The 16920-nt window shown below is 31.9% G+C and overlaps 1 protein-coding gene across 1 annotated transcript; it reads left to right on the top strand.

The window, feature by feature from the left end:
• Positions 1-11932: 11932 nt before the first annotated feature.
• On the top strand, positions 11933-16325 carry LOC132056922 (protein trichome birefringence-like 34). The gene is made up of 5 exons (XM_059449333.1): positions 11933-12394; positions 13072-13249; positions 14311-14507; positions 14828-14986; positions 15569-16325. Exons 1-5 carry the CDS (start codon positions 11991-11993, stop codon positions 15915-15917), a joined length of 1287 nt encoding a protein of 428 aa, XP_059305316.1. The 5' UTR covers positions 11933-11990; the 3' UTR covers positions 15918-16325.
• The last annotated feature ends 595 nt before the right edge of the window (positions 16326-16920 follow it).

The following is a 16920-nucleotide window of genomic DNA, read 5'->3' as shown; positions in this document are numbered from 1 at the left end:
TCTAATAAATTTGGGACTATTTTCAAGAACATTTAATACTAAAGGTAAGATGGAAAAGATTTAATTAATTTTATTTTGGTTTTATAAATGAACAAGTAATTTGGGACATATATTTTTAGTAATGTGGCCAAGTAATATGGGACGGAAGGAGTACTTATTTCTCAAATTAGAAAGAGTTAATACCTCAAAATTCTCCTAAATTATTCATGTTTTGTCTGTATAATATTTAAACTATAAGGTGTTATCAGGCGGATCCAGGATTTGATGCTTGTGAATTCCAACCCATTTCAAATTTAAAAAATAAAGAGGCAAAACAAAAACCTACAGGTGACCAAGGGATTCGAACCCTTGACCAAAAGAAGCAAAGCTTTAAGAGTTCTTTTTTGCCACTAGACCAACAACACACTTTGTTACTGGGTTCCCAAGTCCTAGTTTTATATATTTGCTGGATTTTTCAATACAAATACAGAATCCGCACAAATACATGGGGGTTCCCGCGAACCCCCATATAATTAGCTAAATCCGCCCCTGGGTGTTATTGTTATCCTCCTGCAGTGACAAGTGGTATGGAGAGTAACATCACTCTTTTAATATGTTTTAATATTCGGACTTTTCAATTAAGTTTATTATTATTGAGTAAAGTTGGTTCTAATTTGCAATTTGGTTTACTATTATTGATTAAATTTTGTATTTTACCGTTATTTTAGAAATATGAGTTTTAAATTGAATTTGCACTTATTAGATTATCCAATAAGAAAGAACAAAAAAGAAAAAAGTTGTTTTACGTTTTGATGTATATTTCTGGATTTTCTTGTTAATCTATTAGTATTACTATTTTTTTAAAGTTATGTTTTCTAGTTGAGTTTATTATGATGATAAAATTCATTCGTAATATAACTAGATTAATTTTGTTCTTATTATTTTATTTATGTTACTATTATTTAAGGTTATGGGATTCAATTAGAAGTTATTTGCAAAAGGTGTGGATATTTGAAGGAGAAAAGAAGAATAAGAAAAAAAGAAAAAAGAAATGTAAAATGCCACATGAAAGCTAATTTGGGCTTATATTCTGGCTCCAACACGCTATAAAGTGAGTGGAGTTACTCTCCATGCGACTTGCATTCCTGGGGGTTTAGACAGCAAATGTATAGCTCAAAGGGGTAGCAAGCCTCATAATTTAACTATTAAATTGATAAAACATGAATAATTTAGGAGGGAGAGGGGTTTAAGCTATTAATACTCTGTTTGGCCAAGCTTCTATTTTTTCCAAAAGTACTTATTTTTTTAATAAGCGCTTATTTTAAAAAAAGTAACGTGTTCGCCATTTCTTTGGAGAAAATGTTGTTTTAAGAAATAAAATAGCTTTTTCGTGTCCAAAAAAATTAATTTTGAGAAAAATACACTTAGAAGTACTTTTTAAAAGTTTGGCCAAACACTAATTGCTACTCAAAACTACTTTTTAAATTAATTGGCCAAACATAAACTTCTTATAGCCAAAAGTACTTTTGAATTTTTTTTTTTTTTAAAATAAGCTGATTTTAGAAGCTTGGCCAAACAGGCTATTAACTCAATTAGAAATGATCGACGAAAGTTGCCTAGCTAACTCATGGATTATAAATCACTTTTAATAGAATTTTATTTTTCGGTTTCTAATAGGGAAAATGACACAAATGGCCATCCGGCCCAAACTATTGACAACCGGATGACCCAAGAAGCTTAAAAGACAATTTTAGTCTTTTTAAATTAATTCCATTTCATAGCCCTTTTTCAATTAATTTCAGCATATGTATGAAACTATATCATTGTTGTATAGAAAATGTATCATACATACATAGAAACTATATAATTGTTGTATAAAATATGTATCCCTAAAGCATGTGTTTAAAAATGTATCATCGTTGTATAATTTGTGTTTAATAAATGTATAATCAACGTATACTTACTAATTATACATGTTTTGAGATATTTTTTGAAGGCCCAATCAACGTATACTTACTAATTATACATATATTGTAATGTTTTGGGATATTTTTTTAAGGCTAAATATAATTTTTTTTTCATCGACCTTTAGTGGCGACTTGTTGATCTTTTTGTAATGAGCTGTCGTCAAGGCTAGCGCAATAATTTCAGCTAGTGGCCAACTCACTAAGACAAGCCCAAACATGGGCCAAACAAATTTCGGATGGTCGTATAGTGTCCTTTTCCCTTTCTAATACGACTCATTGCCCACAAAGCTAGATATCATTACTTAATGGGAAAAGGGTCAAAAGTATCCCTCTACTTTCATTTATCAGCTAGTTTTGTCCTCTGTTACAAGTTGAGGCTATTCATACCCCTACCGTTATGAAAGTTAATAAAAATATCTCTCAATTTAACGGATTCCCCCAAATCAGCCTAAATTTCCCAATTTCACTTAAAATTACCTAATTTTCCTTTTAACCCGACCTGACCCACCTCCTAAAATAACCCATTCTTCCTTCTCTCTTCTTCTTCATCTTTGTTTCAAGTGAGGCTACTATTTCCTTTTCTTCTTCATAGTCTTCATAACTTATACATTTATCTAAGTTTTGGCAAAAACATTAAACAAGTTTTTTAATACTTAACAAGAAAAAAAGAAAATAGTTAATTTTCAGTTTATCAAATGTTTTTAGTGCTTGATTTTTCATATTTTTTTTTTTAAATCTGGTTTAGATTGTCTTGTTAAAAAGCAAAGCAGGGTTTCCAACAAATTGTGTTTGTATTTTATTTGTGAAAAATGGATCTCGGTGAAGAACAATTGGTTCTTTTAAAATCGGAAAGGACCCGAAGCGTGTGACTAGTCAAACTGTTAAAATAGAAACGCAAAATCTCGTTGTAATCAAACCAAAATTGACCTTCGTTTCCTATTAGGACTTAGCAGAATTTGGTAAGTAAGAATGAGTTATTTTAGGAAGTAGGTTGGATCGGATTAAAAAGGAAATTGGGGAATTTAGGTTGATTTGGGGGAATCTGTTAAATTGAGGGATACTTTGTTAGGGAAAAGGGTCAAAAATATCCTTCTGTTAAAAATATCTTGCGAACTAATTTTGGGTCATTTATGCCCCTGGTGTTATGAAAGTTAACAAATATACCCTTCATTTGACGGAAATCTCCAAATTGATTCAGATAACCCGATTTCATAAAAAATAACTTATTATCCTATTTTACCCGCCCCGATCCACTCATAAAATAACTCATTCTTCCTTCTCTCTCATATTTTCTCCTCTAGCTATCAAGCCCGTCGATGGAGACTTACTTTCTCTTTAGCCGTTGAATGATTCAAAAGTTAGTGTCATGTTTTAGGAGCTACAATTTTTATGTTTCAGTTAAGTCAACTTAGGAATCCTAATTATGTTGAAATTAGTTAGGTAATGGCGTCAACTCTTTTAGCCATTACTTCAGGTCATAGGTTAGTGATAAGTTAGTGCTCTATTTATCTGCTTAGTTGGTTGCTCTGCAGTACTAACTATTTAAAGGTATTTCTATTCAAATAATGAATAACAGGTCGATAAATTATAGATGTTCGACAAAGATGAAATTTAATTAAAATGTTTTCTTGTTTCAAAAACCATTTCTTAATCTTCCTTCTGGTTATAATTGATAGAATCAACTGCTTGATAACTGGAGGAGAAAATATGAGAGAGAAGAAAGAATGAGTTATTTTAGGAGTGGGTCGGGGTGGATAAAACAGGAGAATGAGTTTTTTTTATTTTTATTTTTTTTTTTTTTTTTTTTTTTTATGAAATCGGTTACTTGAATCAATTTGGGGATTTTCGTCAAATGAAAGGTATATTTGTTAACTTTCATAACGGCAGGGGCATAAATGACTCAAAATTAGTTCGGAGGATATTTTTAGCCATTAAAACAAAGTAGAGGGATATTTTTATCCTTTTCCCTTTTTGTTAACTTTGATAACGGCAGGGTATAAATAGCTCCAACTTGTAACGGAGGACAAAATTAGCTAATAAATAAAAGTAGAGGGTATTTTTTACACTTTTCCCTTCGTGCTTGTAGGCTGCAGCAAGTCAACTATTTATATTGTTTGTTTTGCGCCTAGTTTGCACGGCTATAAGACAAATTACCAATGTCTAAAACTTGTTTTCTTATACACGTAGCATCTCTACTCAGTGGCGGAGCTAGAATTTTCATCCAGAGGGTTCAAAAATTCTAAAAGGTAAATATACGAAAAAGTCAGGGGGTTCAACATCTATTATATATACATAATAAAATAATTTTAACTTTGAAAATACACTGTAATTTTTCGCTGAGGGGGTTCGGATCCCCCCGGACACACACTGGCTCCGCCCCTGTCTCTACTATACTTTATAAATGCGAAATTTTCATAAGGTATCACATGCAACTCCGTGTAGTGGTAATATTGTTTGTTTTAGGCTTATGTTAACACAACTTTAAGGAACATTACACGCTATCGGGGTCTAAGTAGGCGTTTGGACATGCGATTTCATCTCATGAGTTGAAATCAGCGTTTGGACATGCGATTTCATCTCTGATTTCATCTCATGAGATGAAATCCCAAATCATCCAAAAAGGCATGATTTGGGATTTGAAATCATGATTTCAAAAAATACAAATGTAAAATTTGACTCATACGTTTATATTTTGTAAAAAAAGACCCATAAGTTGGTAGATATATTTAACAATCATGTTTACCAACCATTTGTATTAAATATTAATATGCAAGTTGGTAAAATATATTTATCAATCTTGTTTACCATGTGGGAGGATCATATTAAAGAGTAATTACATTACTATTCATGCTAAATTTTCCTTTTTATTGAACTAAAGTTTGATCAATTGATGTTGTATTTTTTAGAAAGGCCTTCTAGTAGCATATTAATTTTATTATGAACTATGATTTATTCATTTGGTAAGATTGTATGAGAATTGGAAAATTTTTTATGGTTTTCACAACTTGTGGGGTTTTTATGTTTATAAAAAAAACTGCAACTTAAGAAATCCAAATTACATGTCCAAACATGATTTCATCTCGTGATTTCATCTCATGAGATGAAATCATGTCCAAACGGCTCCTAAGACTTATTTTTTTTTATACATTTAATAGTTCAATCATATTTTATTATTGTGGAAATATTTGCGAAAAGTGTGAGCCGTTTGGTACTCAAAAAGGTTAAGGAAGCAGAGTAAAAGTGGGCTGAGAGACAGTTTTACCTAGAAGTACTAGGGTTTTTTTTTTTATTTTTTTTATTTTATTACATAGGGGTAGGGGAAAGGGATTACAACGTTGGGATCCGAACCCTCACCAACAAGATGAAAGTTCAGGTAGCCAACCAACTGAGCTACTAAATCCCTACAAGTAGTACGTACTATTGAAAATTAATATTGATGATAAATTCTACGATTTTATCAAATAGTTTTTTAAAATCTAGATTAACATGCTTAAAAGCGTAAAGATTTGTTACATTATTATTAATGTTATTTAGCTTGTGAGACTAGGTTAGTTGTCATTTAACCAGATTATTAATAAATATTTTTATTATAGAAATTGATATGTTAATTACCTTATAAGTGGCCTGATAATTGTATGAATATTTTTTATATGAAATTACTCTTGATAATCGACAGAAGTACTGTTTGTCTTTAATGGGCATAAAATCGTTCGTTCTCATGCAATTTAAACTCTAAAAGTTTCCTATGTCTTACTTGGTACTTGCAATTAAATGCCAAATACTACAGAACTAGATCTCTTGTATATTCTTTTCAGAAAAAAGTGGGAATCTACTTGAGAGTTTAAGGCATAGGATTAGCAAACATTAATTGAAAATGAATTAAAAACGAGAAGACGAACTACTTATCAAATAGAGCACATATTATTTTGAGGTGACTGAGTAACTACTGCATTTGATATTTTGACCTAACACCTGCATAGTTTAAGATTTTTGCCATTTTAAAACAAAAGTTATTGGTCGATATTCGTAAAAAAACATAAACTGTTAGTTGCTTGTCAAAGAATAGAAGTGAGACAATACTTTTTGCTATATTGATATGTACTTGTCGACTCACAAACAACGTATAGACTAAGATTTTCCATCACTCTCTCGCTCTTCTAATTTGAAGGCCATTTTTGTCCTCTTTTTTAAATTGTAAGTTATACTATACGTTCTTCTGGAAGATAACTTAACTCCTATTTTTGCAGAACAACTCTTTTCCCAAGCCACAACATAGTGTGGAATACGCCAATGTATTGACTATGATTACATGCTGAGCCTAGGTCTTAATTAGATTTTTATGTTTCAGTTTGAATGGAACAAAAGCAGCTAGCTAAGGAACTTTGGTTAATTTCAAGTATGGTTGTTAGACTTTATTAGCCATAGAAGTAGAGACAAAATATTCTTTGTCATATTAAAGTAACTAAACTTTATCCAATTTGCACTAATAATTGGAATAGAAGAAAATGATCCTTCAATTTTTGGTTTACAGAAGCATCTGATGTTATCTTTTATTGATATCTTGTGAAAAATATCATAACTAATGTATAACATTTGTAACAAACGAGAAAGCAAAATCTTCATGATTGGGGACAAGTTGTGCTACTACTTTTTAGTTTTTAGTATTGGTCCTCCACTTGTGCATTTTAATCCCTGCTAGGAGTATAATTCTTTGCCCCCAAGGAAGCCAAAACCTCGATTATGTCCTGAAAATAAAATCCTTTTCACTTATCTGGAGCTTTTGGGAACACTCACCACGCCAAATCCTCGATTTATGGAGCCCGGAACTTTTTTAACCCAAAAAATAATTTTTGGAACCAAACTAACCATTTAAAAAAAAAAACCAAATTAGGCTTCACGTATAGAATTTGTACGTGAAAGAGGGTACCTTTTTTTTCTTTCTTTTTTTAAGCTATCAAAATCACGTTTTTTCCATACTTTGGGCAAAGATTAGTCATGTTTCAAAACCCCGAAATATCAATATTTTATATAGAAATTAATATATATTTTTGCATACAATAACGTCGGCTCATTACATCAAGTATACCTAAACGTTTGGATCGTCATTTTAGGGGTTATAAAGTGCCCCGAAGTAAGTTTTGTTTGCTTGGAAACTTGTCATCTTTAGATCTAAGTGTCATATTTTATAGGGTTTTAATTTAAGTGTTTTGAAATAAAAATATTATATTAAAAAATAATTCATCCAATATGAGGTGTTCAATCAAGGTATAATATATCTCATTCAATGCTCCCACCACGGTTTGATCCCATGTTGTTGGCATTAAAAAGAAGTAAATAAAAAAGAGAGGCTAAACTACCAAGCCAAATTGGTGAAAGCAACAAAGTAGACACTTTTTATTTTTTATAATGTCCACTAATGCTATCTAACTCGTTTTCATAAATTGAATTTTGAATCTTGAAATTGAAATTCAAAACATCATTACTACGGGATTAGCATCTCGAAATAGATTGTTTATCATTAGATTTTTACTAAAGAAGAATGAAATATTTGCACAAATTTGGGGCAAAAATCAAATTGAATGGGATAACGGGCGTTTTTTGGAAAATCGGCAGCGGTTTGTCAGCGTAGATCTCGAAAAAAATACCCTAGTTCAAAAAAAAAATAGCGTAAATCGGACATCCGAGCACAAAGTTATGACCATTTAAAGTTTCAACAATTTACAACTAGTTTTCTACCTATGCTCTTGTCCTTCTTTTTTATTTACGTAAGTGAAGAGGCATATGTATACTTGATGTAATGAGCCGATATTATTGTATGCTAAAAAAATATTAAGTTCTATATAAAACATTTATATTCCGACGTTTTGAAACGTGACTAATCTTCGGTCAAAGTACGAAAAAAAACTTAAAGATGACAAGTTTCCAAATACGAAAAAAAAACTTACAGATGACAAGTTTCCAAACTTACTTCGAGGCACTTTACAACCCCTAAAACGACGATCCAAACATATATGTATACTTGATGTAATGAGGCGACATTATTTTACGCTAAAAAAAATATGAAGTTCTATATAAAATATTTATATTCCGGTGTTTTGAAATGTGACTAATCTTCGGTCAAACTACGGAAAAAAGCTTAATTTTGAGTTTGATTTCCAAAGAACAAAGATGACAAGTTTCCGAGCAAACAAACTTACTTCGGGGCACTTTATAACACCTACAACGACGATCCAAACATTTAGGTATACTTGATGTAATGAGCTAACGTTATTGTACGCAAAAAAATATAATTAAGTTCTATATAAAATATTGATATTTTGAGATTTTGAAACATGACTAATCTTTGCCCAAAGTATGGAAAAAATGTGATTTTGATAGCTTTAAAAAAAAAAAAAAAAAAGGTACTTTTTCGCGCATTTAATTTGTGCATGAAAGGTCCTTTCACGTATTACGCGCGCGGGTTCTAGTTTGGTTCTTTTTTTTTTTTTTTTTTAAAAGGGTTCGTTTGGTTCCAATAGTTATTTTTTGGGTTTAAAAAGTTCCGGTTCGCGATTTATGCTAAAAATCCAATATCTTTCACAGTAAAGTCAATAAATTTGTTGAGTTGCATTAAAGTAACTAAATTTTACTTATTATTTCAGTTTAACGCTTTGAATATACCCACTCTAATATTTTCTTTAGTACTATTAGGACGCAAGTCATCTAGACGCTAGAGGTAAATTAATAATTTCAATAACTGCATGCCTAATTTATTTTTATTAAAAAATTGTAGCTTATAATTTAACAACATTTTCACTGGAATCACACAAAACTTACGTATTTTTTGGAGGATTATAGAAACCATTGCTATATAAATGACCCCTTACACATTATTCATGAGTTTCAGTATCTTTATACACAGGTACTTTCCATGTGCGGTAGACAGTTATATGAGTCCCTTCTCTCCATTTTCCCCAAACTCTACCTTGGACAGCAGTACACACATTACATTTAATTGTAATTAATGACTAAGATTTAATTAACTAAAGCAAGGATCTCTAACCATGATTTACATAATTAATAACTTATCCATAAATATATTAAAATTATTTTCTCTCTCTTCCTATTTTACTTTTCCTACGAAGTAAAATATCTTTTCTCCTTTACCCGATTATTTTTCCCACTTAATTTTTTTCCCTACGCAGAAATAGACCCCACTATTCAATTATTGATATTTTCCATTTTTTTCAATTATGATGCTTACTAATTCACATAATATAGACCCTATTATTCAATTGGTAATTGTATATTTCTGAAAGAGTTGTTTATATTCCGGAAAATATCACCATTAAAGAGTTGTCATAATTGAAAAAAATGAAATATTAAAATAGGAAGAGAGAGAAAATATTTTAATATATTTATGGATAAGTTGTTCATTATATAAACCATGGTTAGAGAGCCTTGCTTTAGCCAATTAAATCTTAGCCATTAATTCTAATTCATGCCATGTATCTCTAATCTAGTGTAGAACTTGGGGAAAATGGAGAGATGAGAAATGGAGAGGAGCTCAATCCACTCCCCACCTAATATGCAATCCAAATAGTTCATTTGTTAACAAATCAAAACTAGAATCACGGTGAACCAAAGCTAATTTGGTTTTCTGTACCTAAAACAGCCCTCTAATTTTGGCACTACTTATCCTGTCATGTTCCAAAATTAATCTTAACCAGGACATTTAAGTCTTATAAGCTCGACATTTTCCAAAGGTTAAGTGCATTGCCCACAACCTGACCCTCTAGCATCTTCCATAAAAGATGAAACTCTTTTGCACCATCCATCACCTAGAATTCTAGATAACTTTAAATAGCCTTTAATAAAACTATTGACATGGAAAATATAAATTACCTGATACAACATGTTAAAATACACGTATTGTATTAAAAATGTTATAATAGGAATAAATACGTAACAGATAAATAATCTTCACATGGAATCAGTTTTGTTGAATTTCTGTATTAATTAAATTTTTTTTTTCCACCCGGCATTCGATAACCGCATTGGGAATTGATTGGATTTGCATAGTGTGAGGCCCATTTAAGGGAAAAAGTGCTCCCTAAGGGGACTTTTTCTATAACCTAGAGCTCGAACCTGAGACATTTGATTATGATGGAGGGATCCTATCCGTCCCACTTCAATCCTTTATTAATTAAGAAATTCCTTCTTATTCTAGTGCTACTTTTCAAATTTAAATTTAAGATTAGCTTTTGGTTGTAATGATGAAACTTCCTACATAAGCGACCAAATTAACGAACAAGATTCTATATTTGGAAAGAGTACATAGTTCTGAGTAATCTTAAAAACAGAAAGAAGTCACCAGGCCAGTTTGAACTTTAGCATAATCCACGGACAAAAGTTTCTCAATTGATATCCCTTCAACGTAACTCTACGGTACCAGCGCTCATTTATTTTAAGATACTCTCAGAAGTTGGGTTTCACATAAAAATTTTAAGCCTTCCAAGTCATATACTCTCTCCGGTTCAAAATAAGTATCCACTTAGCCTTTCGTACACGGGCAATTCGCAGGAATGCCCTTATTTCGGGGTGGTCTTTAATTTTTGCCCCTCAAATTGCTGGTCTTTAACTTTTACCCTTTGGCTAAAAAGGTGGCCGAAAATACCCTGACATTTTGGGTTCGAACCCCAGCAGAGTCCAAAAAAAAAAAAAAATCGCAAGACAAGATTTCATAGCAAACTATACCTATTCGGGTAAAGTTATGCCTTAAGGCATAACTTTTATAGTATCCCAGCAGAGAAAAAAAATCGCAAGGCAAGGTTTCATAGCAAACTATGCCTATTCAGGGTAAAGTTATGCCTTAAGGCATAATTCTGTAGAAATTACGTTATCCTACGGAACTATCCTTAAGACATACTTTCTATTAAGTTACCCCTTGTCCGGCATACTACAGAACTTTACCCTGAATAGACATAGCTTCTATGAAAATCCTGCCTTGCAAATATATATATATATATATAACTCTGCTGGGGTTCGAACTGAATCTTTGATTTTGTAGACGCGCGAATAAGGGTACTTTGACCCACAAATTTTCATTAAATGAGAAGTAAAGGCAAAAATTAAAGACCCCCGATTTGAGAGGCAAAAATTAAAGACAAGTCCATATGAAGGGCAATCCGCGCAATTTTTTTGTTTGCACACACCTCTTCAGAAAATATTAACTCATAGAAAGAAATATATATTTTGACTAATATACCCTCAATTAAATTCTACTTAATTAATATATTTTCTTGATTACAGAAAAACTCACTTATCTAAATATGAGTATATTTAAAAAAAAAATTAATTTTTTTATTGATTATGTAAGTGACACTTATTTTGGACCAAGACAAAAAGACCAAGTAGACACTTATTATGAACCGAAGGGAGAACCCTTTCATAGTTTATACGCTGCTCAAGGACATTTCATTTTTTTCAAATTCACTATCAACATAATTAAAATTACGCTAATTACCTTTTGTTCTTTAAATTTCAGCAAGACAAAACTGTTTAAGTAATTTCGTCTCATTTGTCTAAATGTTGGTACCAGTAGAGTTATTTGATAGCTGTGATGGTGGAAGATAGTAAATACCAGCCGATTAATTAATTAAGATGCACGCAAACTAATCCGATCCGGACACCATTGTTGTAAAAACCTTTATTGAAAAACAAAAAGTGATGCTTCATAGTGTATTTCTCCAGCCTAGAACAAAAATTTTTTCCTCCATAAAAATAATTGACATGGGCAAATTATTAAATTTGGGAAAAGCATGACTTTGAAGTAACATGACCAGCTTGCTTTGGCTGATCAACTACCAAGAATGCAGTTCCACTTACTCCATATCCCAATTGTTTCATCATTTAACAACCCTTGAAAGTTCTTTCTCACCAAACGCACTTCTGCTAATAATCCTCAACTAAAAAAAGAAAACAAATATAATTACTATAGAGCATAAAAGGACCAATGAACATAGACTCCTTCGCCACATTTGAAGAAAAAAAATTAGTAACATCATGGCTAAAAGTCACCAGTTACTAGTTTCAGTTCCAGCAGGAAATGCTCCTGTTTGGGATATCAAATGCAGTTTCCATTCCCTTATTGTTCTTTTAATCGTTTCCCTCGTGGCCGGAGTCGCTTACTTGACCGGAGAGAGTGGCCGGTTCTTGTTTGCAGATAATAATAGTAATAGTAATAGTAGTTTGGCTAGGGGAAATCATGAAAATGAGTCTTTGTCATCTTCAAATAATAAGTGTAATTTGTTTTCTGGGAAGTGGGTTTATGATAACAAGTCATATCCTTTGTACAAGGAACAAGATTGCAAGTTCATGTCTGATCAGTTAGCTTGCCAGAAGTTTGGAAGAAAGGACTTGAACTACCAACATTGGAGGTGGCAACCTCATCAGTGTGATATACCAAGGTTTTTTTTTTCTCTTCACTTGCTCCCTTTATCTTTCAATTATCATGCAGAACAAGAAAAGACTTTTCTCTTCATGTTATTACATAATTCTCCTATGAAGGTTTCACATAGACTAACAAGTCTGAATAAAGGTGGATTACGGTATATTGACAGGTTAGGATAAAATTAAAACAGGTTAATTACAACCTGAGAATTCATATAGACCCCCTACTAATTTAGTTTGAAACCTAGTTGATATGATATATGTTACTTACGTTGTTCCTATTTTCACATGCAAAAAAAAGAGCTTAATAATTGTGAAATGATTCTAATAGTATAAAGATTTTCCTACTATTAGTGTGTTTTAACCTGTTATAACGGGTAAACTACCTTATTTTTCATGTTACTACTCTCACTCTTTATTGATGGTATCCGCTAGTTATCTTTTAGGACTGTTATTTCTAATGTATAAAAGTACTAGTTGAGAAATAGGGAAAACACGTGGGAGTGGCATTAAGAACTAGTGTGACTTTATAAAAGACTTTGTAAAGTAGACGAGCTATAATTTTGTTTTTATGTTTAGCTTAGTCTCTTTTTGAAATATGCACGTGATCATGATATGTATTCTTTTTTCTCTTTGGTATTTTTGGATATAGTATTTTTGAGCTTTGGGTGGAATGTTTTTCGTCTTAAAAAAGGTTCAATGCCACAGCATTATTGGAGAAACTGAGGAATAAAAGGCTTGTATTCGTTGGAGATTCATTGAACAGAGGCCAGTGGGTTTCCATGGTTTGCTTGATAGATACAGCAGTTCATTCTTCACTTAAATCCATGCACTACAGATACAATGCTTCCTTGATCATTTTCAAAGTTAAAGTAAGTGATGAAAAAAATCCATTCTTCTCTAATTCTTAACTACAAAAGAACTGCCAATATTTGCAAGTTGCACTTTGTTGTTTTGTGAAGTTATTTTTCATATCTTTCATGTGTTTTTGATAGATCAACAGCATCCTTTTAGCTGTCCCATGTCAGGAGTCAATATCTTACTCCGTTCAAGAGACAAAGTTGAAATTTTATAAGGATACTGAAACTAATTAGGCAATTACATAAATATACCTTATTGTTTAGCCACAGAAAAACAATCTTAAAACTAATATTTATTTCATTTATTCTATATTTTTACGTGTCATATGTTACATTTGACGGTCTGACCAATTCTTAAGAAAAATCTTTAACCTTAATTCTTCGAAGTTTAGAAAAATAAAAGTTCTCTTGTTATATTAGCATAGCAGTCCTATCGAATCATTAAGTTTCAAGACGAGATAATATATCATAAGAGTAGTTTAGTAGTAGACAGATTTCATAGTTGGCTGCAAAGTCAACTTGGAATATCTTAATTTGAGGTAGAAGCGTCTAATCACACTCATAATTTGTCTCCCACTAATACTATCAATTATGGTAAATGTCCTGCTTACCAGTCAAGAACTGTTCCGTGTGTGTGTGAGAGAGAGCCAATATGAACCTAATTGATATATGAATTTAAGTTTGAGCGTAACTTCTAAATCTATAGATTAATTTATTTATATTTGGTACATATATCTATATATTAACAGTGTAAACATATTTAAATTATCAGAACATATAAAAGATTATTAAAAGGCAACCATCCGCAACGATTGTTATGAGTAATCTGAAAAAATATGGCAAACAGACAAATTACTAAAACAGAGCAAAATATACTGACAATGTAAACTATATACAGGTCAAATTTTCTAAATTTTATATATGACAGTCTTTCTTAAAAAAAGAAAGTCTGCAAAGCATCTTTGCGTTAGCGAGGTTAAAGACCATGAACCGAAAAGGTGTGATGTAACCTAACATAATGCAAACATTAGTGTCTTAATATATTGAAATCTTACAAATGAATGCAAATACAGGATTACAATGCAACAATAGAGTTCTACTGGGAACCATTGTTGGTGGAATCAAACTCAGATGACCCAGTGCACCATCGTCTCCCTGAACGAATTGTTAGAGCCAATTCCATTGAAAAACATGGTAGCCGTTGGACTAATGCTGATTTTATTGTCTTCAATACTTACCTTTGGTGGAGACGACCCCATATCAAAGTCTTGTAAGTAAATATATACCATTTCCACTTTGTATTATTTCTCTTTTAAAATTTTCGCACAGCCTTAAAGAAGACATTGAATAGCCTAACCTAAGAGTTTTTATCTAAATTACCCGTTATTTCTCCCTTAAACATCTCACTTAACACTCCGCTTATTGGAACAGTAAGGGTAATTTTGAAAAAATAAAAGTAATAAGTGACTTCTATTTTTCTAAAAACATCAACTATTTCGAAACAAATTCAGTTGGCCACACAAACTAATGTTTGAAACCTGAGAGAGTATCTTTTGACAATTAGCAATCCTTTTACTACTCTTTATAAAGGTGGGGTTCATTTGAGAGGTCTGATGGAATTTACAAAGAAGTAGAAATGTTACGAAGCTATGAAATGGCCTTAAAAGCTTGGGCTGATTGGTTGGAAATCCATGTCAATCGCACCAAAACCAAGTTGTTCTTCATGAGCATGTCACCAGTTCATGAAAGGTAATTCAAAACACTCTTGCTCTTCAATTTCGTTAAGTCTTTTGTTTTACTTCAAAAGTTTGTTTTTAAAGTATTAAATGAACTATTCTTACCAACATTTTCCAACTCTCTATGACAAGTTCCGACTCTACTTCAACCGAACGACCACCTTTATTGTCCTTCCTAAAGCACTATAAGCTAAAAAGTATTGTATCTATAAGCTGGTTTGACTGGCTTATAAACTTACTGAAACAAATTCATAGATCACAGGATCGTTCATTCTGGAGTACGTATTCGTTCCCTTACCAATATTATTGCTACTATTATTTCGTTTACTCCGGTTATCTTATACTATTTCTACTGTCAGTGCATTCTTTCTTCATATTTTCATCAATCATCATAGCTTTTGACTCTTTAATTTCTTTCAAACTTGCCGGGGTTCATTGGAGACAACCTCTCTACCCCACCCTCCCCATGCCCCACTTGTCGGACTATACTGGGTATGTTGTTGTTGTTGTTGTTGTAAAGGGTCATTCAATTGCCCCACCAACGTGGAATCATCCGCATCAGTCCTTTTCTTAAGCGTCTTATTCCATATCACAGGGCTGAAGAATGGGGCAAAGCAAAAGGTGAAAATTGCTACAGTGAGACAGAGCAAATACAAGAAGAGGGATACCAAAAGGGATCAGATCCAAAGATGATGAAAATAGTTGAATCAACTATGCATGACCTCGAACAAAGAGGATTAAATGTTCACTTAATCAACATAACACAGCTATCAGAGTACAGAAAAGAAGGCCACCCTTCTATTTATAGGAAGCAATGGGACTCTCTTACTGAAAAACAGATTGCAAATCCAAGCAGTTATGCAGATTGTATACATTGGTGTCTTCCTGGAGTTCCTGATGTTTGGAATGAGCTTCTTTATGCATACATCGTTAATAACTACTGAGAGTTAAAAGAAACTCTGGATTTGTAAAGTTCTTTTCTTTTACACCATTTTACCAAAAGAATCAAAATGGTTCTTCATTTAGCCCATAGCCCCATATGACTTGACCCTGGAACAAACCGTAGCATGTGGGGTTTTTTTTTTTTTTTTTTTTTTTTTTTTTTTTGTGTGTGTTCTCTTTGTGGTTTTGTTGAAATCCAAGATTGTAAGTGGTCTATTTGGCAATTGTATATAAGTATAACAAACTGACAATTGCTATAAGATTTTTCTCTTTCCTTAAGAAATCAATTTGTTGAGATTGAGAAAATGATGTACGCTTCATTATTTAGGTTTCGATTTGGATTTTATGGTCGACTTTTCTGTTATACTTCATATTTAACTCTTTAGTCTGTCTTATTTATTTTTTCCAAAATTTAGTGGATTTAATTAAGAAAAAATAAAACATTGTTTTTAGTTGTTTTAGAAATCTAGAAGTGTAGCTGGAGTTGCTAGAGTCTAGTAATTTTCTTGGGCTTATGACCAAAGAAATACTTCTACGAAAAAAATAAAAGAAAAGGGAAATCTAAAATTCTTCCTAAATTAAATGTGTCCACAAGAAACTCAAACTCGCATTCCAGTCATTTGTCTTTCTAAAATGCTTTACTAATGTCTCTGCTGTTGAAAGGATATATGCAAGTTACTTCAGTTTATATTTTAAATTTCTAGTAAACATTACTATAAGGGGGTCAAAATTATCTATCTTCCACTTTCGAGAAAAAGAAAAAGAAGAATGGAAAAATATAAGAAAGCCAATTATAGATAGAACTTTCCTCCTAAGTTTTTCCAGTCTCTGCATGATGGTAGAAAATAAGTTTCCAAAAAGACTTACATGTGATATAATATCCGAATTCCAGCAAACATACGGAGCCAGAAAGCGTTTAGATGAACAATGTGAATGATCAAAATTTAATTAATAGGTTAAATTTTCAGTTGCTTCGCCTACACAGAGATTACAAATGTTATCTCT

Source organism: Lycium ferocissimum, chromosome 5 (assembly GCF_029784015.1).
Source record: "Lycium ferocissimum isolate CSIRO_LF1 chromosome 5, AGI_CSIRO_Lferr_CH_V1, whole genome shotgun sequence".
Lineage (NCBI taxonomy): Eukaryota > Viridiplantae > Streptophyta > Magnoliopsida > Solanales > Solanaceae > Lycium > Lycium ferocissimum.
This window is presented reverse-complemented; position numbering and strand designations above follow the sequence as displayed.

What these genes read in the sequence shown, in the direction of transcription:
- LOC132056922 (XM_059449333.1), top strand. Translation starts at nt 11,991, where the DNA reads ATGGCTAAAAGTCACCAGTTACTAGTTTCAGTTCCAGCAGGAAATGCT. An exon ending in CATCAGTGTGATATACCAAG is followed by an intron (nt 12,395 to 13,071) that starts GTTTTTTTTTTC and finishes GTCTTAAAAAAG; the next exon opens with GTTCAATGCCACAGCATTAT. An exon ending in TGATCATTTTCAAAGTTAAA is followed by an intron (nt 13,250 to 14,310) that starts GTAAGTGATGAA and finishes ATGCAAATACAG; the next exon opens with GATTACAATGCAACAATAGA.